Below are 24,422 nucleotides of genomic sequence, written 5' to 3' on the forward strand. Positions count from 1 at the left end.
CAGTTGTACTTAGCAAGATGAGTTCATGCCTTGAGGATGCTACACTTGTTTCTATCAAATCACGATACTGCACTTTCAGCTCTGTGCATAGGAAGCAGATCAAATAACTGTTCAAGGACAACTACCCTCCTGCGTCAATTCTGAGCGTTTTAAAGCACTGTTTTGACCTAAATCATAGTCAGGAAATTTTGACAAGCTTCGTCTTTTGGAGGAGTTTGGTTTTATAGGAAAACTGCTTTTAGGTAAAAAATATTGCTCAGTCCGTGCCTTGTCTTTAGCTGTGCACGATAAACAAATCATGCTATTGTACACACAGAATCCACTTGTCCTTGATATTAAGTAAAATGCAGCACAGTCCTGGGAAGATTTGTTGGAGCTGAAAGCAGACTTTATAATTTAGCTTGGAGTCTCGAACTGGCATAAACCATGGCGCTATAGATCTATATACCGACATACAAAGCTCATAAAAGAAATAAAACAAAAATTTATTGCTTTGCATTCTTCCATTTCACAAAACATTATTTCTAAAATTAGATTTCAATATTATTTATTGCATTAGCTCACTAAGAGGATGCAACGGCAAAGCAATTAAAGCCTGACATCATTAAGACTTGATAACCCATCCATTTAAAATGTGAAAAATATGATAGCTTTACTTGAAAGGAAGACAAAATTAGTATTAAAACTTACAAAATGGAGGATAGAAGCTTTGCCATTATAGTATGTGCATGCAGATGTCCTACTTTCTCCAACTGGTTCTCATAGCCTTTTCTTTCTCTCTCTGGGTCATATACACTGAAAATGACAATTCAGACTTCCCCAGACAAAATACATTTTCAGTGATCTTCATGAAAAGCTGGTAGAAATCATTTGGATGCCTGCTGTTATTGTTAATTACATTCATGTTCTCTCCTACCTCTCAGGGAAGTATTCAGATATTTAAAGTACTGAGACAGGCTGTCCTGACTCTGGCTCCAAGGCATGCAAGCTGTGGTTCTTACTTTGACCAAAAAACACCCTTATTCAGGCACATGACGGTAAGGCTCAGCAGCAGATGCAAGGCTCGTGGGTCATGTTTCAGGAGTTAAAGAGCAGTGCAAGAAGTTCAGAATGGGATGGAAACAATGAAGATGTCCCAATAAGTTTCCACACCCCACCTGATACGCTCACTCACAAGACTTGCTTGCCTTGTGAGAATGAGGTGGGTGGCAAGACTGCACCCTCCTACTCAGTTGTTGTTGTTGCCACCTCCAGTTCTGCTTCTCCCAGCTGACTGCTCTAAGCCCTCCCCAGCCTCCACTGAGGCTCTCCATTCCACAGGAAAGTTGGGGCTGGCACCCCTGCTCTCTCTTCCCATGTGACTGGAGCTAGGGTGGACAGGAGATTTTCCCCTCTTCCAACTCGGGTTCCCACCTTCCCCTCTGTTTCATCCACTTCCTCCTCCTGCATCTGAGCCTGCCATGTCAAGCCTAATCTGAACAGTGCTGTGTGAATCTTGATACATGCCATTGCTCCCAAGAACTTATCATCCATCAGGAATAGGGAACCTGTAGCCCTCCAGATATTGTTGGGGTACATTAGCCACATCCAGCCTAGCCAATGATTAGGCATAATGGGAGCTACAGCATTAACAACACCTGAAAGGCCACAAGTTTTTCCACCCTGTTGTATGGGGTCAAACAAGGCAAGACAGAGCTAAAAGCAATATTTATGTGTGTACCATAGGTTTCAAAATATTGGGGTAGTGTAAAGGATAGAGATCTACCGTGCACATGTGTAAAATGAATGTGTATGCACACAGAATGCCAGTACAGTGGTACCTCGGGTTACATATGCTTCAGGTTACATACGCTTCAGGTTACAGGCTCCACTAACCCATAAATAGTACCTCAGGTTAAGAACTTTGCTTCAGGATGAGAACAGAAATCGTGCTCTGGCGGCGCGGCGGCAGCAGGAGGCCCCATTAGCTAAAGTGGTGCTTCAGGTTAAGAACAGTTTCAGGTTAAGAATGGACCTCCGGAACGAATTAAGTACTTAACCTTAACATTTCTTCCTTTCCCTCCACCTTTGTACCTTTCTAGCCAGATTGAAAATACTGCTGAATGTGTTTGTGTTGCAACTGCTTTATAAAAAAAAGTATTTTCAGATCCATTGGGAGATTGTACATTCTATTAAAATATTCTCTTTTCTCTCTTGTTCTCATCATCCTGGTACAAAAATGAGTGAGGGACAGGTTATTGCAGAGTAAATGAATGCAACACACAGCAAGTGGAGAAGATTCATCAGCAATCTGTGATGGGAGAAGAGGACTCAGCTGGTGACGCATGGCATGGGAATAAATGTTGCAAATTTACAATGGTGCCTATTTCCATCTGTGAAATATTGAAATGTATGGCAGGGTCATCTATTGGATACTGGCTGTGATAATATTCTGCTGGCTTTTCAACTCTGTTTTCAATTCAAAAGTTGCTTATTGGAGGTGGAGGTGAAAAGGTCTACAAATATATACTGCTTTTGCACCTGTTCACAGTCATTGTTCCTCAATTTGATATATTTTGGCACCAATTTCATTTTACTTTCACTCCTACTTTTTAAATAAAATAAAATAAAATAAGTTTTAACAGAGTTCTTCGCTGTGACTGCAGCCAGTCAGGAATCACTTGGGAAACTGATGATGTCACGGCACAACATAACCAATAATATTTGCCTCTATGATTGTGCAGACTTCCTCAACCTTGGGGCCTCAGGTATTTTGGACTACATGTCCCATAATCCCTGACCACGGGCCAAGCTGGCTGGAACTGATGACAGCTGGAGTCCAAAATATCTGGAAGCTGCCAAGCTGGGGAAAGTGGTGATTGTGTAATTAATGTAACAAATCAATCCTTTCTATTGTCCTCTCTCTATAAACGAAAGATCCTCACATGCTTCCCCTACTGCAGGCAGAAGCAAATCACTGAAGAGGAAAATACATGAATTCTTAGAACCTCCTACTTTCTAATGTTGAGGGGAGGGGGGAAAAGGAACATATGTGCTTGGGACCCGATATCAGCTTCTGATCTCTTGGGAATGACCAAAGAGAGCCAGTGTGGTGTAGTGGTGAAGAGCGGCAGTCACATAATCTGGGGAACCGGGTTCGTGTCTCCGCTCCTCCACATGCAGCTGCTGGGTGACCTTGGGCCAGTCACACTTCTGTGAAGTCTCTCAGCCCCACTCACCTCACAGAGTGTTTGTTGTGGGGGAGGAAGGGAAAGGAGGTTGTTAGCCGCTTTGAGACTCCTGAAGGGGAGTGAAAGGCGGGATATCAAATCCAAACTCTTCTTCTTCTTCTAACGCCACCAACCTTCTCCATGTCAAAAGATGTTGCACATGTTACAAATAGTGCAAGAACCACACTGTTCTGGTAGCTCCCATTAGTGGTGAAAGGTCTGGTAGGCAGTGACTCCCTCAAAATCACTGGCAATATCATTTGGCTCATGTAGCCATGTCTACTGAGTTCTCCCAGGAGAAACAGAATGTCAGGAATGGGCTCTTTACATTGCTGCCTGCCCTGAGCCTATATGGATAAGTAACTGGAATGCTTACAGCAATTGCCATTCAGTACTCCAGCCAAAGAATGTCAGATTAGGTTTTTGTGTGTGTAAGAGTTTCCAAAGATACCTGTGCTGCTAAAAATGCCATTTTTTTCCTTGAAGAGCCTTGGTGGGAAGATAGAATGTAAGTTAAAATGGTCTCCTGTGCCTAGAAGGATCGATCAGGGCAAATGACTTGCATCTGTGTCAAGCGAGAGGCAGACGGAGACGGGCCTTTTCTCTCTCCTCTGCACACCAGCTTGTTTGACCTTGCTGCAAAGGTGTGATGCAAAGACTGCCTGCAATGGGCTCTTTACCAATCCAGTCATTTTAATTTCATTACAGTTCTCAGACTCCTTTGCAAACTACTCCTTGGACAACATTCAATAATATTAATATTTCTTCCCCACCCCCCACCCCTTCCCAATCTGGCCCTGCAATTGTATGACAGTTAGGTGACTTTCCCGCAACTCACTGAAGAAGAAATCTCATTTGTATAAAGAGGCTCCCAGAAGGTCCAAAAGGATTCTTCACATTCCAAGCTAATCGCTCACATGTGCCAACTGGCAAGGGCATTGGTAATGAAATCTGTTAGAAAAACAATGTAAGCGGCTCTTTGACTACACCAAGGCCCCATTGCCATACACATTGGGAAGAATTATGCATTTTGCAAAGATCTGATTTGCTGCCTGAAGAGCTTAAAGGCTTGTGGTGCTTGCCACCCTCTCCTCTGCAGAGCAAGCATTCTAAAAGAGTTTGACTCCCAAAGCGAATTTTCGAACATTGGAAAAGCAGAGAACGCAATATTAGTGTTGATAATTGGACAAATAATAATGGATAAAGACTCATCTTTGGAGAATATTTGTGCTCTCTATCCCCACTGAAATATGTTCTACTCCAAAAGTGATCCTCATTCTCATGAAAAGAGATCTCTCAGGCATCGCAGTATATACAGTGTTGGTACTTTTCCTTCCTAATTGGGAACCTTTTTCCTTACTGTGCTTAGCAAGCTCAATTAAGACCGAAGGAAAGCAGAGGTGCTCTGTTGGTAGCATAGTGTTAGAAACTTATAGTTCTGAAATTCCCAAATGTACCTAGAAGCTAAACTAAATCCTGGCTTACATTTGAACCGCTTAACCGTTAGGACCCTCCAGATGACCTGTTTATGAAATCTCCATCCTGATTTGTTTGTGCAATCACAATCCTACTCTTTTTTAGTGTATTTCCCTGTCACTTTCCTTACTGCAAAAGGTCATTTTAAAAGAGGAGAGAAAAAGTAGGTTTGTTGTATCAGACCAAGGGAACACTTTAACCCACATTGAGTTGTATACAATGAAGTTGTCCTGCTTGTGCAAGAGAACCTCCCATCCTTCTCCTCTCTCTGTGCTCTTCTCACCATCACCAGAAATCTGCTCCAGAAGGTTAGGAAAATCCCCAGAACAGATTTTGTGTGTGAGGGGGATGGTGGAGAGAAGAAGGGAAGGGGAAGTTTCATTGTGCCAATGAGAGTGTTTGCATGAACAGGATGCATCATGCCTAGTATGCCAAATCCCTTCTACCAAAAAGTGACAGTATGGAGGTGACCTTGAAGAATCAGGTCATTTCTTTATCTCATTTAAGGGAACACCAAACAACATGCCATAATGGTAGCCCTTGTGCCTTTAAGTGAGGGATAAGTGATTTAGGTGCACACTAATAGAATACAATGGGACTTACTTGTGAGTAAACATGCCTTGGACTGTAATATTAAAATCCCAAAGGTGGTATGTAGGCAGGCTAGAACTTTATTTGTATACTTTTATGTCCTAGAAGGGTTTCGGCTGTTTGTTTTAATGAACACAATATGTATTCCTTTTCACGATTGCTGTAGATAGGACAAGCTCAACTTGACAGAGGAATCCTACAGAAATAAGAAGTGCAGGGAGGGAGGGTTTGTCCTTTGCTCTGTTCCCTAGACCTATGTACAAATGTGTCATGTGCAGTCCAGTCCTGTAGAAGTTTATTCATTAATAAAGCGTCACTGAGATCAGTGAGGTTTCTGTCCTGGAAAATATGCTTAGGATTGCAATGCAAGGTACTTCCATCAGTTACAGTCAAATTATTTATTTCCCACCTCTGTAAATATTGCAAAGGTTAACTCTGCTAGCTAACCTGCAAAAAATAGCTTTGTAGAAATGGAAAGGCAAGACAATCAATTCAGATCAAGGCTTATACAAACAATCAATTCAAAGCACGCCTCTGGTGCCAGAGTACGGCCTTTGCAGAATTGTCTTACAAGCCCTAACCAAATATGATAGGGCAGAAGCTACTCTACATGTGATAGGTGGGGAGGGAGTCTCCTTGGGTGGGGAGAATAGCTTTAGCTATTGCCCTCACTATCTTTTTGTGGGCTGGTTGACGAGTGTTCATGTGCATGTGTGTGGGGGGAGCGCTTATTCCTCAAAGAAGAGACTCCCAGAGAAGCTGAAATTGATTTTTATCAAGGCAGAGACTTGAGAAGCTCCTCAGTGCTTTCACATCAGCAGCCAGTGTCAAGGCAAAGTCTAAAGACTGCTAAAACTGCTCAGGCTTTCCTCACCGTTTGCTTTGGCACTGGTGCAAAACTCCTCTTCGCCAGCTAAGCTCTGGCACAAGACTGGCATTAACATGCTATGGGTATGTGATTTGTGTCCCTCACCATCAGCGATGGTGCTGGCATTCCAATAGGCGCCCGTCACACTTGTGCCATCATGATCCAGATAGCATTCCAAATCACAACAGCTCTACTTGCTGGGGAAGAACTGTATGAACTCAGCAATATTATATAGTAATTAATGCTGCTGCTAAAGTTCAGAAAAGGGAGCTTAAAAAAGCATTACAAGCCCAACCCCATGCATAATTCTGTCTCAGCTTGTAATAGGCTCAGTCTGCCACAAATCCTGTTTCCGGTTGCCTCATTCCTTTCCACCTAAACATGCTTTGTTGCAGTGGCATGGAGGTATCATGGATGGTGGTTGGAGATTCCTTTAGGGCCTATATAATGGTACACACCCCTTCATGGATCACTGCCTTGCCATGGCGAAGGGGCTTGAAGAACTCAGAGAAGCTATGAACTATGCCGAGCAGGGCACCCAAGATGAACAGGTCATAGTGGAGAGTTCTGACCAAACGTGATCCACCTGGAGGAGGAACCGGCAAGCCACTCCAGTATCCCTGTCAAGAAAACTCCATGGACAAAGACAACAGGCATATAAAAGTTATGACGCTGGAAGATGAGCCCCTCAGGTCGGAAGGCATCCAACATGCTACTGGGGAAGAGCGGAGGACAAGTAGATCCAGAGCTGATGAAGCGGCTGGGCCAAAGCCGAAAGGACGCTCAGTTGTGGATATGCCTGGAAGCGAAAGGAAAGTCCAATGCTGTAAAGAAAAATATTGCATAGGAACCTGGAATGTAAGAACCATGAACCTGGGTAAGTTGGATGTGGTCAAAAGTGAGATGGCAAGAATAAATATTGACATCCTGGGCATCAGTGAACTAAAATGGACGGGAATGGGGGAATTCAGTTTGGATGACCATCATATCTACTACTGTGGGCAAGAAACCCGCAAAAGAAATGGAGTGGCCCTCATAGTCAACAAAAGAGTGGCAAAAGCTGTACTGGGATGCAATCTCAAAAATGATAGAATGATCTCGATACGAATCCAAGGCAGACCTTTTAACATCACAGTAATCCAAGTTTATGCACCTACCACTGGTGCTGAAGAAACCGAAATTGACCAGTTCTATGAAGACTTACAACACCTTATTGAAGTGACACCAAAGAAGGATGTTCTTCTCATTATAGGGGATTGGAATGCTAAAGTAGGGAATCAAGAGATAAAAGGAACAACTGGCAAGTTTGGCCTTGGAGTTCAAAACGAAGCAGGGCAAAGGCTAATAGAGTTCTGTCAAGAGAACAAGCTGGTCATCACAAACACGCTTTTCCAACAACACAAGAGACGACTCTACACGTGGACATCACCAGATGGGCAGCATCGAAATCAGATTGATTATATTCTCTGCAGCCAAAGATGGAGAAGCTCTATACAGTCAGCAAAAACAAGACCTGGAGCTGACTGTGGCTCAGATCATCAGCTTCTTATAGCAAAATTCAAGCTTAAACTGAAGAAAGTAGGAAAAACCACTGGGCCGGTAAGATACAATCTGAATCAAATCCCTTATGAATACACAGTGGAAGTGAGGAACAGGTTTAAGGATTTAGATTTGCTGGACAGAGTGCCTGAAGAACTATGGATGGAGGCTTGCAACATTATACAGGAGGCAGCAACGAAAACCATCCCAATGAAAAGGAAATGCAAGAAAGCAAAGTGGCTGTCCAATGAGGCCTTACAAATAGCGGGGGAAAGAAGGCAAGCAAAATGCGAGGGAGATAGAGAAAGATACAGGAAATTGAACGCAGATTTCCAAAAAATAGCAAGGAGAGACAAGAAGGCCTTCTTAAACGAGCAATGCAAAGAAATAGAGGAAAACAATAGAATGGGAAGAACCAGAGATCTGTTCAAGAAAATTGGAGATATGAAAGGAACATTTCGTTCAAAGATTACCATAATAAAGGACAAAAGTGGTAAGGACCTAACAGAAGCAGAAGACATCAAGAAGAGGTGGCAAGAATACACAGAGGAATTATACCAGAAAGATATGGATGTCTCGTACACCCCAGGTAGTGTGGTTGCTGACCTTGAGCCAGACATCCTGGAGAGTGAAGTCAAATTAGAAAGCACTGCAAATAACAAGGCCAGTGGAAGTGATGGTATTCCAGCTGAACTATTTAAAATTTTAAAAGATGATGCTGTTAAGGTGCTACACTCAATATGCCAGCAAGTTTGGAAAACTCAGCAGTGGCCAGAGGACTGGAGAAGATCAGTCTACATCCCAATCCCAAAGAAGGGCAGTGCTAAAGAATGCTCCAACTACCGCACAATTGCACTCATTTCACACACTAGCAAGGTTATGCTTAAAATTCTACAAGGAAGGCTCAAGCAGTATGTGGACCGAGAACTCCCAGAAGTGCAAGCTGGATTTAGAAGAGGCAGAGGAACCAGAGACCAAATTGCAAGCATGCGCTGGATTATGGAGAAAGCTACAGAGTTCCAGAAAGACATCTACTTCTGCTTCATTGACTATGCAAAAGCCTTTGACTGTGTCGACCACAGCAAACTATGGCAAGTTCTTAAAGAAATGGGAGTGCCTGATCACCTCATCTGTCTCCTGGGAAATCTCTATGTGGGACAAGAAGCTACAGTTAGAACTGGATATGGAACAACTGATTGGTTCAAAATTGTGAAAGGAGTACGACAAGGCTGTATTTTATCTCCCTGTTTATTTAACTTATATGCAGAATTCATCATGTGAAAGGCTGGGCTGGATGAATCCCTAGCCAGAATTAAGATTCATGGAAGAAATATCAACACCTCAGATATGCAGATGACACAACCTTGATGGCAGAAAGTGAGGAGGAATTAAAGAACCCTTTATTGAGGGTGAAAGAGGAGAGCGCAAAATATGGTCTGAAGCTCAACATCAAAAAAACGAAGATCATGGCCACTGGTCCCATCACCTCCTGGTAAATAGAAGGGGAAGAAATGGAGGCAGTGAGAAATTTTACTTTCTTGGGCTCCATGATCACTGCAGATGATGACAGCAGCCACAAAATTAAGAGACGCCTGCTTCTTGGGAGGAAAGCAATGACAAACCTAGACAGCATCTTAAAAAGTAGAGACATCACCTTGCCAACAAAGGTCCGTATAGTAAAAGCTATGGTTTTCCCAGTAGAAAACCATATGGAAGTGAGAGCTGGACAATAAAGAAGGCTGATCACCGAAGAATTGATGCTTTTGAATTATTGTGCTGGAGGAGACTCTTGAGAGAAGAGAAGAAGATCAAATGTATCCATTCTGAAGGAAATCAGCCCTGAGTGCTCTGGAAGGACAGATCGTGAAGCTGAGGTTCCAATACTTTGGCCACCTCATGAGAAGAGAAGACTCCCTGGAAAAGAGTCTGATGTTGGGAAAGATGGAGGGCACAAGGAGAAGGGGACGACAGAGGACGAGATAGTTGGATAGTGTCTTCGAAGCTACAAATATGAGTCTGACCAAACTGCGGGAGGCAGTGGAAGACAGAAGTGCCTGGCGTGCTCTGGTCCATGGGGTCACGAAGAGTCGGACACGACTAAACGACTAAACAAACAAAACAATGGTACACAACATCTAGGGTTGCCAGAACCTACAGGAAATTTAACCACTACTTGTACTTTCGACAGCCATATCCTGGAGTTCCTAGTGAACTTGGGAGCATTTAGGTTGGGCCTGGAAGGGATGGAAGGACCTGTCAATTTTGATTCTCTCAGTTTTTCATCCCCCCCCCCCCGTATTAAATTCAGTTCTCCAAATCTCTGCGGCAATTTGCATCCCTCTCCAAAACAACAAAACAAAAACAACCCCTTGTGAAAATTCATAAGCGCTTTACTATTTTTGTATGCAATTTTGCCTAATAAACACCATTTTGCAAAGCAACTTTCCCTAATATAATTCATTTTTGGCATGTTATTGTCAGGAATATACACATTTTTACACACATCTTACCCTAGTGTATACATTTTTGTGCACCTTACTTGGCTGGTGAGCTGCATTGCTAGATTGAGAGACATGTGCATTCCGAAGATAGCTGTGTTCGCATTTTATTTCAGAAAGTTCAAATATGGCCGATTCACCTTTAAATGTGAGCATAATCAAGTTTCTCCCCCATCCCCAGTGCCATGGCAGAATGCAGTCCCTGATGACCCCAAACATTTTTACGGGCTAATGGAAGCCCCATCGCCACCCACAAGCTCCCCTGGTTGCCTCTGACATTTGTCTCATGGGCAGAAGGTGGGGCTGGAAGCTCCCCTAGGCTGGATATGAATCAAGCTGAACTTCTGTGAGTTTATTCAGGCCTAATCTGGAGTGTGCCTAAATTAACTTATTGAAATAAAAAAAACAACAACATTCCAATTTGAGCTCACAGATGTCGGTGTGATTTGAGTGCTGGAAAAATGTCATTCCACTGTTTCACATTGTCCCTGAGCAAGTGAGAACTTCTAACAGCAGCTGCTACAAGGTCAGTTTTCTCTTGGAAGGAAAGAGTACTAGAGACTTTGTATAGTGGCTTTGCAATACCTGCATATTTACAAATAACATGTGGGGTGGGGTGCGGGATGTCCTTACAGCTGCAGCATTTTCTTCAGATGCAAGGAATGTATTTTTTTCGTTATCACCTTCCTTCTTGAACAAAAATTGGTATTTGTTTTGTAGGAAAGCTGTACTTGAAAGGTCTCTAGTTCATCCTTGGGAAACCAGTCTTCTCGGAGATTTTGATAATTACACTATTTGCAGTGTTCTGAAGTCTGAAGATAAGCTACTCTCTATTGAAATTTATTGTTAATTGAGTTTGATTTTCCGGTCTTAATTAATTGATTAACATTAATGGAGCCATCTGCTGTTCCAATACTTGCCGAACAACAACAGTAAGAATAATTGCTTATGAGAATAGTTCAGGACGTTGAAAGCACACTCGTGTATGGGTGTAATTAACTTTCTGGTTTTGCTCAGCACTACGAAAACTGAGCTCATGTATGTTTACGTTTTGACAAGCTTTTCAGCAGCCAGAAATACATTTATTCATCAACCACTACCAATGTGTTTTTGACACGATCATTGATATGGGAATTCTATGAGCTGTTTCCACAACACTATAGCCTTTTAATTCCTGCCAAATCCTGATGAAAATGTGGCACATTATCTGCTCACTCTTCTCTGCTTTTAAAAAAAGAACCTTCTGTACCATAGGAGTCCGAAGAGATTTGACCACTCAACAGGCAGACTAAACACAGTTTCTCTGAGCTAAAATTCTTACTCTAGGAACAGAATGCAACTTGAAAGCATTTCAATCCTACAAATTTTAACAGATCTGGATTGTACTCACAGGGTCACTGACATGTTTATACCTTCTGGTTTGGGTGGCAAGTGCAAATCACAGTTTGCCTATACGGATGTAACAACAAACCATGGCTTGCCACGAGTGAGGAAATCACTGATGTAGTGGCATGCACTAAGGGAGGAGGGAGAGTGATATATGTGAATAGATTCACAGAGCTGGAAGGTAATCTCACTTACTCACCTACCACATTCATATCCTACTCTTCATCCTGACCATTCAAGGCACTCCACATTTTATCCTCATCATGATGCTGTGAGGCAGGTTCATCTGAGAGTTGGCTACTCATTCAACCCAGCTGAGCTTTAAACCTGAGCAAAGATTTCAGCCTGGCTTTCCTATCCAAGTCAATACTCTAGCCACTGCAGTCCCTTCATTACTCACATAGAAAGCTGCTCTTTACAGTGACCTCTGTAACTTGATGCAGTGTGGGAATACACCTTGCCGCATGCAAACTCCTGGGTGACATAGAGAAGTTCCATGCTGTCTTGGCAATGCTACAAAGGACACAAGAAGAGCCTGCAGGATCAGGCCAACAGCCCATCTCATCCAGCATCTCGTCCACCCAGTTGCCTGTGGGGAACATGCAAGCTGGACACAAGCACAAGAGCACTCTTTCCTCCTGCCGTTTCCAGCAACTTGTTGTGTCATTGGGAGTGCCAACAGACACAGGACACAGAAACCCATCATAGGGAAGTGGCAATAAAACCTGATATGCACAGGGTGGGGGAAACTAACACGGGGATGGGAGAACCTGTGGCCTTCTCGGTGCTTTTGGACTGCAACTCTCATCAGTCTGAGCCAGTTTGGCCAATGGTCGGGGGGGGGGGGGAGTTGCAGTCCAGCAACACTGAGAGGGCCACCTCCATCTCTGCTGTAGCATACAGTTCAGTACACCGGTTCCATTGATGTCAGCTATCACTCAGTAGTTTATTAGGCTCTAAAGCAGCCCTTAAAGGTAAAGGGAACCCTGATCGTTAGGTCCAGTCGTGACTGACTCTGGGGTTGCAGCGCTCATCTCGCTTTATTGGCCAAGGGAGCCGGTGTTTGTCCGCAGACAGCTTCCGGGTCATGTGGCTAGCATGACTAAGCCACTTCTGGCGAACCAGAGCAGCACACTGAAATGCTGTTTACCTTCCCACTGGAGTGGTACCTATTTATCTACTTGCACTTTGACATGCTTTCAAACTGCTAGGTTGGCAGGAGCAGGGACTGAGCAACAGGAGCTCACCCCGTCATGGGGATTCGAACCGCCGACCTTCTGATCGGCAAGTCCTAGGCTCTGTGGTTTAACCCACAGCACCACCTGCATCCCTTAAAGCAGCCCTTGAGAACCCCCTGCATTATCTCATTCTTTCACTTTAAACAATCAGTTGCTTTCTCAGGTTTGTTCTTTCCTATTGGGAATGTGCACTAATGGGAACAGAGATCCTGCATGGGGGAGCTCTTGAATGGGATTCCTGCGCTGTACTTTGAAGGCAACTTGGAAACTCAAACTTTCGGTCATTCACAGCCACTATGTTTCTATATTGGTGCTAAGAGGCTTAGCTTTCAATGCCCTCCGCCTGCAGTGAAGCAAAATATTAGAGCTTTCAGCACTCGGCTTTATCTCCCAGTAGTCTTATCATAAACTATGGAATCGAGATCTGAGTTTCTAGCTTGTGGTTTAATTGCTTATTTAACAGCCTGTGGTTTTTCAGAGATGAAATCTCTAGGAAGGCTTTTCCGATGTTCCGGTATCACCAAGCAATGAAGAGAAAGATATTTGTAACTGCTATTAAACCAGCTTAAGTTAAAAGACTGGCAGCATTTTAGATGACTGTGAACTATTTCAGTTTTGTACACAGAGTCAAAATGGTTATTTAATTGCTTTATGTGGCAAGCATGATTGTTAAACAAGGCTCTAAGTTGTGGTGTTGTTTTGCTGCTGCTGCTGTAATAAATCAGCATCTTGACATGTTTTATGGTCTCCATCAACAAAAACCTTTAAAAACCCTCAACTATTTTAAAATGCATTTTTAAAAATTGAATTGTGAATGAGGTGGATAGATTGCATTCAAGTTCATTGCATAGTTTTGCTCTGATCGGTGCCTTCTGCAACTCCCAGATGGACTGGGATTATCTCTAATCTCACAGGGAGAGACTTTATCACTGCCTATGTGAATCAAAGAATAGTTCCTGTTCATTAAAGGGAGAAGCACCTTAGTCAACTCCCTGCTTTCAGTTCCATCGGGAATATGTGAAATCCTCGTATTTCATGCTTCAGTTGTAGGTGTCTTTGTTTTGTTTTTGAAATATTGTCTCTTCTCCCATATAGAAGCAGAGGGAGAAGTTGGACGCAAGGCTCTGCCCTACCAAGGAACCAGCCTTGTTAGGCTCCTCCCTCCCTCAACTGTCGCCTGACTGGCAGAGGGAGAAATTGGAAGCAGGATCAGTCCTTTGGCTCCACTAAGAAACCAGCTGCACTTGGCTCCTCCTATTCCTGAATGGCTTCCTTTCCATGATCAGAACAACTACCGGTATGTAACTACTAAGTGTGCCTGAGTTTTCTTGTTTTCCTCTTCCCTCCCCATCCCATTTTTCCTTTTGTGCCTTGTCTTTTAAAGGGCAAAGTCTTGTAAGTGGAAGCTATCTTGCTTTTACTGAACTCATGCAAGCTGCTCTGGAAGCCTTCCTATCTGAAGAGTGGGCTAAAAATGCTTCAGATAAATCAACAAACAAACAATATAATTGTTTTTCCAGAAGGGACAAGTTCTACTCCCACAAGGGCTATTAAAAACATGGAAGAAAAACAACATTTGTAGTAAATTAATTGAAGAGCAGATTAAAAATGCCTCAGAAAAAAACAAACAAACTATGCACACAAACACACACAAAGTGCAATGATTTAATGAGGGAAGCTAATCAGGTAGCGAAGGAATTTAAATATAAAACATAAGGACCTGATGCCTACCTGGTGCAAGTGCCACCATTGCGGCATGGATGATAGTCACAAACAGGGACATTGCAGTTCTCAATGTTCCTTCCTCCCAAGGCTTCGTCTATGATGAAGAGTTCTTTGTTGTTCACCTGGAACTCCCTAATGCAGCCTCTGAAGCCATAAATCCACCCAGAACTCGGATGAATCTTAATGTGATCTGGGACATTCCCAAGGAATATTGGCCCAAAGGTAACCTGAAAAGGATCACAATAAATAAGCGTATACACACAAAAATAAATCAGCCCTTACTGCAACTGCCTATAGACTCTATTCATGAAGGAAACTGAGGGAGTAGGACACAGAAACGTGGTTCATCTTGTACTCATAAGCGTACAAATGTTTCCTGCTTCATCCATGGGTGTGCCTGGGATTCTAACTTCATGACAGCTTGATCTCCAGATATTGCTGAACTCCATGTCCCATTATGCTTGGCCATGGGGCCATGCTGGCTGTGACTGATGGGATTTGTAGTCCAACAATACCTGGAGGGCACCGCCATGTTGATTACTGCTGATGTAAGTAATCCAGAGACTGTATGGGTGACATAAGGCTGCTCCAGACAACTACCAGTTCACTAACACAAGTCCCATTGATATAAACCGAAGATGTACACGAGTATTATCTCTAATTTCTATTGGATGTGCAGCATACCCAAAGGATTGCATCTAAACGGTCGTTGCAATGAAACAACGTTTGCTCCATCTAATAATAAAAAGGGAAGTTAATAAATCATGCTTCCAATGACTTGTGAGATAAATGGAAATAGTTGGGTTATGGTGTGACTTTGGGCTGTGATTTGCAAGTTCACCTGAGTCAACCGATGTGGCAGAAAGAGCCCCCGACGTACAGGAGGATTTTCATCTGCAGTCATTTCAAGCAGGCAATGGCCTTCGGGACTGTCAGAAGGCAACATATAGCTGGAAGGAAGCAGAAGAACTCATTGTTTGGGACGGGAAACAGGAATTGTTATGAAAATGGATTGCTAGTGTGAGAGTTAAATCTGGCATGGGCCTGGTTCCTATATGTGACAGCCCCCAGATGAACGTATGTGAAAGAGTGCATGGCCGCCGAAGGAAAATGAGTGGACAAACCACTTGTTTTGAACCAGCACCAACACTTGGGTCCAACACATGTGGCCACCACAAGTTGTGGTGGCTGCATGTACAGGCCAAGCAGGGAAAGAACCATCAGACTGCAGCAGACGAGGGAAGAGAAAAGATGCAGGGTTGCTCCACTGGCACAGCTGAGAAAGCAGCAACTTTAGGCTCCTCTTCTCCTTGAACTTTTCCACCCCAGCTGGTCATTGCAGCTAAGAACTTTGCCCCCAAGTTTGTTTATTTCCTCCTCCCTCTGAATTCATTTTCCTTTTGTGTCATGTCCTTTTAGAATGTAAAACTTGAGGACATAGGCTGTCTTTTGTGGGATCTGCAGCTTTTTGGGACTATTTTTTTTTTGGCTGAAAAGTTGAATAAGGGAGGGCCGTGACTCAGTGGTAGAGCATCTGCTTTGCATGCAGAAGGTTCCATGTTCAATCCCAGGTAGGGCTAAGAGAGATTCCTGCCTGAAACCCTGGAGAGCTGCTGTCAGTCAGTGTAAACAATATTGATGCAGACGGATCAATAGTCTGACCAATAGTAAGGCACCTTAAAGGTAAAGGGTAAAGGGACCCCTGACCGTTAGGTCCAGTTGTGACCGACTCTGGGGTTGCGGCGTTCATCTCGCTTTACTGGCCGAGGGAGCCGGCGTACAGCTTCCGGGTCATGTGGCCAGCATGACTAAGCAGCTTCTGGCAGACCAGAGCAGCACACAGAAACACCGTTTACCTTCCCGCTGGAGCGGTACCTATTTATCTACTTGCACTTGGACGTGCTTTCGAACTGCTAGGTTGGCAGGAGCAGGGACCGAGCAACGTCCCTTACTATGTCCCTAAACATTATTTAAATGGATAAATAATAAAGCCAGTACCTCCATTGGTCTCTCTCTCTCTCTCTCTCTCTCTCTCTCTCTCTCTCTCACACACACACACACACACACACACACACACACAGAGAGAGAGAGAGATTATAAGGGGTGGTATCCATGTGTATGAACTTGGAAAGAGATATATGGAAAGTCGGCAGGTTATATAGACTTTCAAAAGCAGACCAAAGTTCTAAGTTCATTCTTTTTTCTTTTTTTGGGTATCCCTTTTTATTACTCCCCTAATGCCTATTGTTTGAGAATCTGAAATGTACACAGAAAAAAGAGAGTGAAGGCAGGGGGAAGCTCTTTACATGTGTAAGCACTGTAGATACTGATGAATTCTACTAACTGTGGTTGACATATACTTTCCCTGGTGTAGGTGATTGTTGAACAAGTAACATCAGTGCTGAATGATAGTGAACTCTCTAGACAGACGTTTCCCTTTCTGCTGGTCTACGGGGGAAATAAAAACGCTTTGGAAAACGAAGGGCTGTACCTACGAGCATCAAGATTACACTGCGATAAGAGTTATCACAACTCACAAAGGATGCTATTAATGTATACACTGGTACTGAGTTTTGGAGATAAAGCAGGACACAAGGTTAAGGGAATTTGTAAAATAAATGCAAGGGATGTCAAATAAGCTACTGAGAACTCTTTGGGGCTTTTTTCCACTCTGATCAAATCTGAGGGGAGAACGTCGTGTACATTATCAGCAATAAAAAACCCATTCCCAAAGGATAGCTTTCACATAATTGTTTTTAAATTATTATTTTGTGAGGGTGGGGGGAAAAACCCCCTCTATGAGTGCTAATTATTATTTCAGCGGTTGTCAAATGTGAGGACATAATTGGAAAGCGCTTAATTAAAATGAGCACTCAATTTGGTGAAAGCATCCTTTCTCCCCATGCTTCATTTTGAATTTCCACTTAACATTTGCGCCTGGCAACCTAATGTCAACACTCGCACCCCAATCAAGGCATCCACTGGCGCTGAGAGGCAGGCAGGAATATGTTGCATGTGCTGGGGGTCCCTGCTCAACCCAGTAAAGAGGGCTAGTTTGTAGGAGAAACAGAAGGCACTGAGCATCCATCTATTACCACACTGTAATACAGAAAAGCTCCAAAGATAAAGGGAGCCATAACCTTTTTGAACTTCCTGCATTTGGAACAGATGCATCAGTATCCTTGATAGCAAGTATCAGTGCTGAATCTTATCTCTGGACTTTTGCAGAATGGTTGGGAAGAGGCTGCCCTGCCCATGGAATAAGTTTGAAGCCAAGAGTGAGGAAAATTCTTTTTGCCGTAGGACTAGTCACCCATGGGAAACATTGGGGGCCCATGGTGGCTTGAGCCATAGGCTAAAGTGGGTGGAGTTTGCAGGATTGCACAGTGAGGGTTGTGACGTTAACATATGAGAGTGCTGGAGGTGAAATAGTTAAACAGGTTACCCAATCAGAACCCAGGGGGGTGGAGTCAGAGGGATTATAAAACCAGTTCTGGGAGGGGCAAAGGGAGGAGTTTGTTGGAAGTTGGGTGTTTGGTTGGAGTGGGAGTGAATTGGGATAGAGTATGTGGGTAGGTTGAGTTAGTGAAGCAAAATAAGCTGAGTCAGGAAAAGTTAGGAGCTAGGAAGACAAGTAAATATCTGAGAGGTGGTGTTATGTACTGAGTTGAATAGGATCCAAACTGCAGCAGTCTGATTGGTCCTAGAACAATAGGATCCAAATTGCAGCAGTCTGATTGGTCCTAGAACAATAGGATTCAGAATGCAGCAGTCTGATTGGTCCTAGAACAATGCAGCAATATGATTGGTTGGCAGGAACCACCCAATCATGCTCCAGATAGAAGTGAATCCACAACCTGATTGGCTTACAGTAGAATTCCAGAATTAGCCAATCATGTGCAGCCCATTGTGTAAATAATGTATATAAAGCAGATACTTTGAGGGGACATTCATTCATTCCTCCTCACCACTATGAGCTGAATAAAGAGCATGAAATCACTTTGCGACTCTGAGTATATTTCACTGGCGACGAAGGTGGGATCCCGCTGAGCTGACTGCCACACACAGCACCGCAGCACCGCCACCTGCCGCACCGCTGCCTCACACCGTGTATCCAGGCTTCAGCTCCGGGACACAAGGAACTCAGAATGGCAACCGACAGCAGCTTCTCGCAGTTCAACCCAGCATCTGGAGACTGGGAAGCGTACGCCTCCCATTTTACCTTCCTCCTAGAAGCCAAAGGGGTCACCGATGAAGAAGACGCCAAGAAGAGGGCGATATTCTTCAGCGTCTGCGGAGAGGAGACATTTGAAATCGCCCGGGCTCTCCTTGCGCCTGAAGACGTTGCTACTGTTCCATACAAAACAATAATGGAACAGCTTAAGGGGCACTTTTCGCCACAGCCCTCAGTGGTGGCTCGTCGAAATGCCTTCTATGCAAAGCGGCAAGCCCCTGGGGAAACCATAACTGGGTTTGTGACCTCTCTCCGCCAAGCCACCCGGTTCTGCAACTTCTCAGAGCTGGAGAACATGCTTCGGGACCGCCTCGTCGGTGGCCTGAAGGATGAGAAGCTGCAACGACGCCTCTATGCTAAGAAGGACCTAACGTTCCAGGTCGCTCTGGAGGAGGCCCTGGCAACGGAAGCTGCCAAGAGGTCGACACAAGAGGCACGGCCGAGCCTGCCATCCCAACCGAGGGTTCACCACGAAGACCTCACTGACGACTCTGCATCTGACAGGGAGGAAGTGCACCGAGTACAGCAGCACACTCAAGCAGCCCACATACCACAGCTGCCTCGACGAGAAGGAGGGAACTGCGCAAGCTGCGGGGAAAGTCACGAGAGGAGGACCTGCCGTTTCCGCAACGTAGAGTGCAGGCAGTGCAGAAAATTGGGACACATCGCCCGGGTGTGTCGGGCTTGGCCCACCCGACGCCAGGCATCAGATGACCAATCCAAGAGCCCCAGGTCCCGGGGCCCAACGCACCAAGGCAACTCGACGGAGCTCACGGACGTCCAGGTATACCAGTTGCCCTACCCCAACATAGAGAAAATTTATGTAGAGGTACGGATAGAGGGGGCCCCATGCCGCATGGAGCTTGACACGGGTTCAAATCTATCCATAATCTCGGCAAGGACCTTAAGGAAACTGTGTCCTACTGGGGGTCCCAAACTCAGGCCGGCCCCATTCACCCTCCGGGACTTCCAGAAACGTAAGGTCCCCACAATGGGGGTGGGGACCTTCAGGGTGCAATACCGAGGGCGGACGCGGCAACTGGACTTGCTTGTGGTCAAGGGCCCCTACATTAGCTTACTGGGATTGGCATGGTTTGGACCACTGGGGCTAGCCATCACCGGGGTGAACCACACTACCTTACAAGTGGACGTGGATGCCATATGCAAGGAATTTCCAGAGGTTTTCGATGGGAAATTGGGACAGTATACGGGCCCCCCCATTGCTCTACAGCTTGACCCCGCAGTACGACCAGTCAGGCTAAAGGCCCGCCGGGTCCCGTTCGCCCTGAAACCCCGTATAGACGAGGAATTGGACCGGCTTGTGGAGCAAGGAGTGCTGGAGCCGGTGCCTAATGCCCCCTGGGAAACCCCAATCGTCACACCCGTCAAGCCTAATGGTTCAGTCCGCATCTGCGCAGACTACAAATGTACCATAAACAAGGCCCTCACGGCCCATGCATACCCAGTGCCAGTGGTCAGCCATGTCCTTGCCACCCTGGCTGGGTCGAAAATTTTCGGCAAGCTGGACTTGGCCCAAGCATATCAACAGCTTCCAGTAGATGAGGCCACAGCAGAGGCACAGACAATTGTGACGCACAGAGGAGCATTCAGGGTAAAGCGGCTGCAATTTGGTGTCAGTGTGGCACCAGGCATATTCCAGAATCTAATGGACTCGCTCCTTAAAGGGATTCCTGGCGTCACCCCCTTCTTCGATGATGTGTTGATTGCTGGGCCCACACCAGAGGAGTTTGAGGACCGCCTCCGCACCGTTCTGCACCGTTTCCAGATGGCGGGTCTCAAGGTGAAGCGGGAAAAATGTCTACTAGGAGTGCCTCAGGTGGACTTTCTGGGATTTATGGTGGACGCAGAAGGGGTCCACCCAACTGGGGACAAGGTACGGGCCATTTGTGATGCCCCAGCGCCCAAGAACAAGACTGAACTTCAGGCCTTCTTGGGACTATTGAACTTTTACCATTCCTTCCTTCCCCACAAGGCGGCGGTAGCGGAGCCCCTACACAGACTCCTGGATAAGCGGGCCCCTTGGGTGTGGGGCCAGCGCCAGGAGGCTGCATTCCAGGCAGTCAAGGACCTGCTTGTCTCAAACTCGGTCTTGGCACACTTTGACGAGAGGCTGCCGGTGGTGCTAGCATGCGACGCCTCGCCCTATGGCATTGGCGCTGTCCTGGGACACCAACTCCCGGATGGGAGAGAGGTACCGGTAGCATACTTTTCCCAGACACTCAACACAACCGAGCGGAACTACTCGCAAATAGACAAGGAGGGGCTCGCAATCGTGAAGGGAGTAAAAAAATTCCATGATTTCTTGTACGGGCGGCCCTTCACCGTGGTGACTGACCACAAGCCGTTGCTTGGCTTGTTTGCTCCCGAAAAGCAGACCCCCCAAGTGCTGTCTCCTCGTGTCCTCAGGTGGTCAATTTTCCTTGCCAGCTACCAGTATGCACTGATTCACCGCCCGGGGAAGGCGATGGGCCATGCGGACGCCCTCAGCAGGCTACCACTACCAGAAACAGGCCCCGACCCAGCACCTGCACAAGAGGTTATGAGCCTGGAGCTGCTTCCTGACCGCCCCATTCAGGCACAAGAAGTTGCACACCATTCCAAGAAAGATAGGGTCATCTCCCGGGTCCTGGACTGGGTGTGGAGGGGATGGCCCAGCAGCAGTCCTGGGCCAGAATTCGCTGGCTACACAACCCGCAAACATGAACTGTCGGCCCACAAGGGGTGCCTATTATGGGGAAGCAGGGTTGTTGTTCCCCAGCCCCTCCGCAAAAGGGTCCTCACAGCCCTACATGAGACACACCCAGGGGTAGTAAGAATGAAGGCCCTGGCCAGGAGTTATGTGTGGTGGCCAGGGATCGACGGAGAGATAGAGGCCTGGGTCAAACACTGCCAGGCCTGCCAAGAATCCCGCCCAGATCCCCCAAGGGCCCCAGTCCAGTCCTGGGAGTCCGCCCGAGCACCATGGTCACGCCTGCATGTGGACTTCACTGGCCCCTTTCAGGGGAAAACATTCTTCATAGTGGTGGACTCCTACACCAAATGGCTGGAAGTTGCACTGGTACCGTCCACTTCTACGTCTGCAGCCATCCGGGTACTACGCAGGCTGTTTGCAACCCACGGGCTCCCTGACACTCTTGTCTCAGTCAATGGGACTGCATTTACGTCAGGAGAATTCCAAACCTTCACAGCGCAGAACGCCATCCGCCACATCCGTTCGGCGCCATTCCACCCTGCCACCAATGGCCAAGCAGAACGCATGGTGCGGACCACCAAGGACACCCTTCGCCGCATGACGCAAGGGGATTGGGAGTACCGCCTTGCCACATTCCTCCTAGCACAGCACAGCACCCCCAGCTCAACAACTGGCCGGAGCCCCGCTGAACTACTAATGGGTCGGCGCCTTGCAATCAGATTGGACCGCCTTCACCCCGATAGAGCTCAGGATGAGGTAGTGGTGGGGGAAGGCAGGAACCCCCGGACCTTCAAGGCCCAGGACCCAGTGTATGCAAAGAATTTTGGGGCAGGCCCAGCATGGGTACCTGCCACAGTCACCAGGGTCACTGGCCCCGTGTCGTACGAGGTGCTAACGGATGGGGGGGCAATGCTGGCGCCGCCACTGCGACCAGATACGGCGACGATTCCCGGGAGAAAACCAGGAGGAGGAAAGGTCAGAGGAGTCCCAAGGGAACAGCGGGGCAGTGAGGCCCATAGAGCAGGAGGGGGCAGCAGGAGAGGCAGAATCAGTAAATACAGAGAGTACCTGCGAGGCCGAAAGGACACCGGAGCCAGAACCACGACTGAGCGAGCCGGTTGCGCCAGACCAAACAGGCCCATCACAGCCAGCATCCTTGGAACACGAGCCAGAACCTGAACCCCGGACCAGGGAACACCCCAGGCCACAACGCACACGTAGGCCGCCGGCGTACCTCGAGGACTATGAATGCGACCTCCCGGGCAGGACTGGAACTTAGAGGGGAGGGGTGTTATGTACTGAGTTGAATAGGATCCAAACTGCAGCAGTCTGATTGGTCCTAGAACAATAGGATTCAGAATGCAGCAGTCTGATTGGTCCTAGAACAATGCAGCAATATGATTGGTTGGCAGGAACCACCCAATCATGCTCCAGATAGAAGTGAATCCACAACCTGATTGGCTTACAGTAGAATTCCAGAATTAGCCAATCATGTGCAGCCCATTGTGTAAATAATGTATATAAAGCAGATACTTTGAGGGGACATTCATTCATTCCTCCTCACCACTATGAGCTGAATAAAGAGCATGAAATCACTTTGCGACTCTGAGTATATTTCAGGTGGTTTAGTGAGTGAGAGCAGGTAGCGAAAGTTATAGGTCTGGATAGGCACCCCGTGATTGTAATTGACCGATACAGTTTATGAAACCACAAGCTTGTTAAACTGCAATAAATAAACAGAAGTTTATGTTCCAATTTAAACCTGACTGGACTCAGTATTGTGCCAGGTAGGGCCTGGGTAGTGGCAGCGAGAAATAAAGTGGTGGCACAGGGATTAATAGACGGTGAAACATCCGAGGACTCTGTGTGATTGCCACAAGGGTTTTTGTGTGTGTGTGTGTTTTTGAGAAATACAAATGGGGAGAGCACTGTAGCACACATCTCTCACTTGTGGGCTTCCCATGGGCATCTGGTTGACATTTGGGCACCCGAGTCAAACCACACACAACATGGTGCTTCCTTCCCAGGGAAGAAGCAGGGAGTGAAGCTCGACATCAAGGCGGAGGAGTGAAGATCTACATGCAGAGTGTTCCTTCCAGCCCGAATCTGCTGCCCCTATGGATCATGCCACCCAAAGCAGTTGCCACATCTTGCCTCATGGGAGGGCTGGCCCTTCTGGTTGACTACTGTGAGAATGGGATACTGAACTAAATAGGCCTTTGTCTGATCCAGCAGTGCTCTTCATATGAGACCAAACCACTGTATCTATGTCTAGGAAGTGCCCTTATTAGAGCCATCTCTCCAGTACTTGATGCTGTCAACCACCATGCTAGCACTTAATGGCTCTGGACATCCTTGTCTCCAGGCTTCCTGCCTTTGGGTGGAATTCAAAGCATTGTTACAGAGATGGCTACGTCAGCACAAAGCATCAAGCTTGCCTGATGGAACCATCTCCCCTTTCCTCCCCTGCTACCCCCAAGTCTGCAGCCTGTTTTTCTAGTGGGACTCATTGTCCTGCCTCCTACTAGTGCAACTATGTAGTTTCTTCATTTTCCCATTTTCTGCTTGTGAACTCTCTCTAGAGCCTGGCACTTAACTCCTCTGTGGCAGAGGTCATTCCCCTCTCCTTTACACAATATGAATAACTGGGTGTATCTTTTAGATGCAACCAGCTATCTTATAAGTGGTAAAAATGGCTGCTGATTGATGGCCATGCTATGGCTGGAATGGATCCAATGGTACTCTTTAAACAGCTCAAGGTTGTCAAGGCCCCAGTTCAGACTGGAGGGCAGGGACACCCAGATCTTGCAAAGTCTGAAGTACGTATATCTGCTGTATAAGGAAGTAAATAATCTCAACCCACAGACTCCCGTAACCCTTGCAGCCTAGATGGTGGTGTCTTGGGGGGAAGGGGGTGAGGTAGCCATTTGAACAATGACTCCACT

General features: G+C 46.1%; 1 protein-coding gene and 1 long non-coding RNA gene across 4 annotated transcripts in view; one reads left to right on the forward strand and one right to left on the reverse strand.

The window, feature by feature from the left end:
- The window catches only part of LOC310840716, a 46,232-nt gene extending 31,706 nt beyond the window's left edge, over positions 1-14,526 (forward strand). For all 3 annotated transcript variants that reach the window (XR_014562034.1, XR_014562035.1, XR_014562036.1), the window contains 3 exons: positions 924-1,037; positions 2,224-2,358; positions 13,901-14,526. This is a non-coding gene — a long non-coding RNA (uncharacterized lncRNA). The remainder of the gene's footprint in view (positions 1-923; positions 1,038-2,223; positions 2,359-13,900) is intronic.
- Positions 1-24,422, reverse strand: part of EYS (eyes shut homolog) — a 491,695-nt gene that overhangs the window by 58,115 nt on the left and 409,158 nt on the right. Inside the window, exons 27-28 of the mRNA XM_083729676.1 lie at positions 15,372-15,480; positions 14,537-14,757 (exon numbers count right to left, since the gene is read on the reverse strand). Coding sequence (XP_083585802.1) covers positions 14,537-14,757; positions 15,372-15,480 — 330 coding nt within the window. The remainder of the gene's footprint in view (positions 1-14,536; positions 14,758-15,371; positions 15,481-24,422) is intronic.

Source organism: Podarcis gaigeae (assembly GCF_964106915.1).
Source record: "Podarcis gaigeae genome assembly, chromosome: 3".
Taxonomy (NCBI): Eukaryota; Metazoa; Chordata; class Lepidosauria; order Squamata; family Lacertidae; genus Podarcis; species Podarcis gaigeae.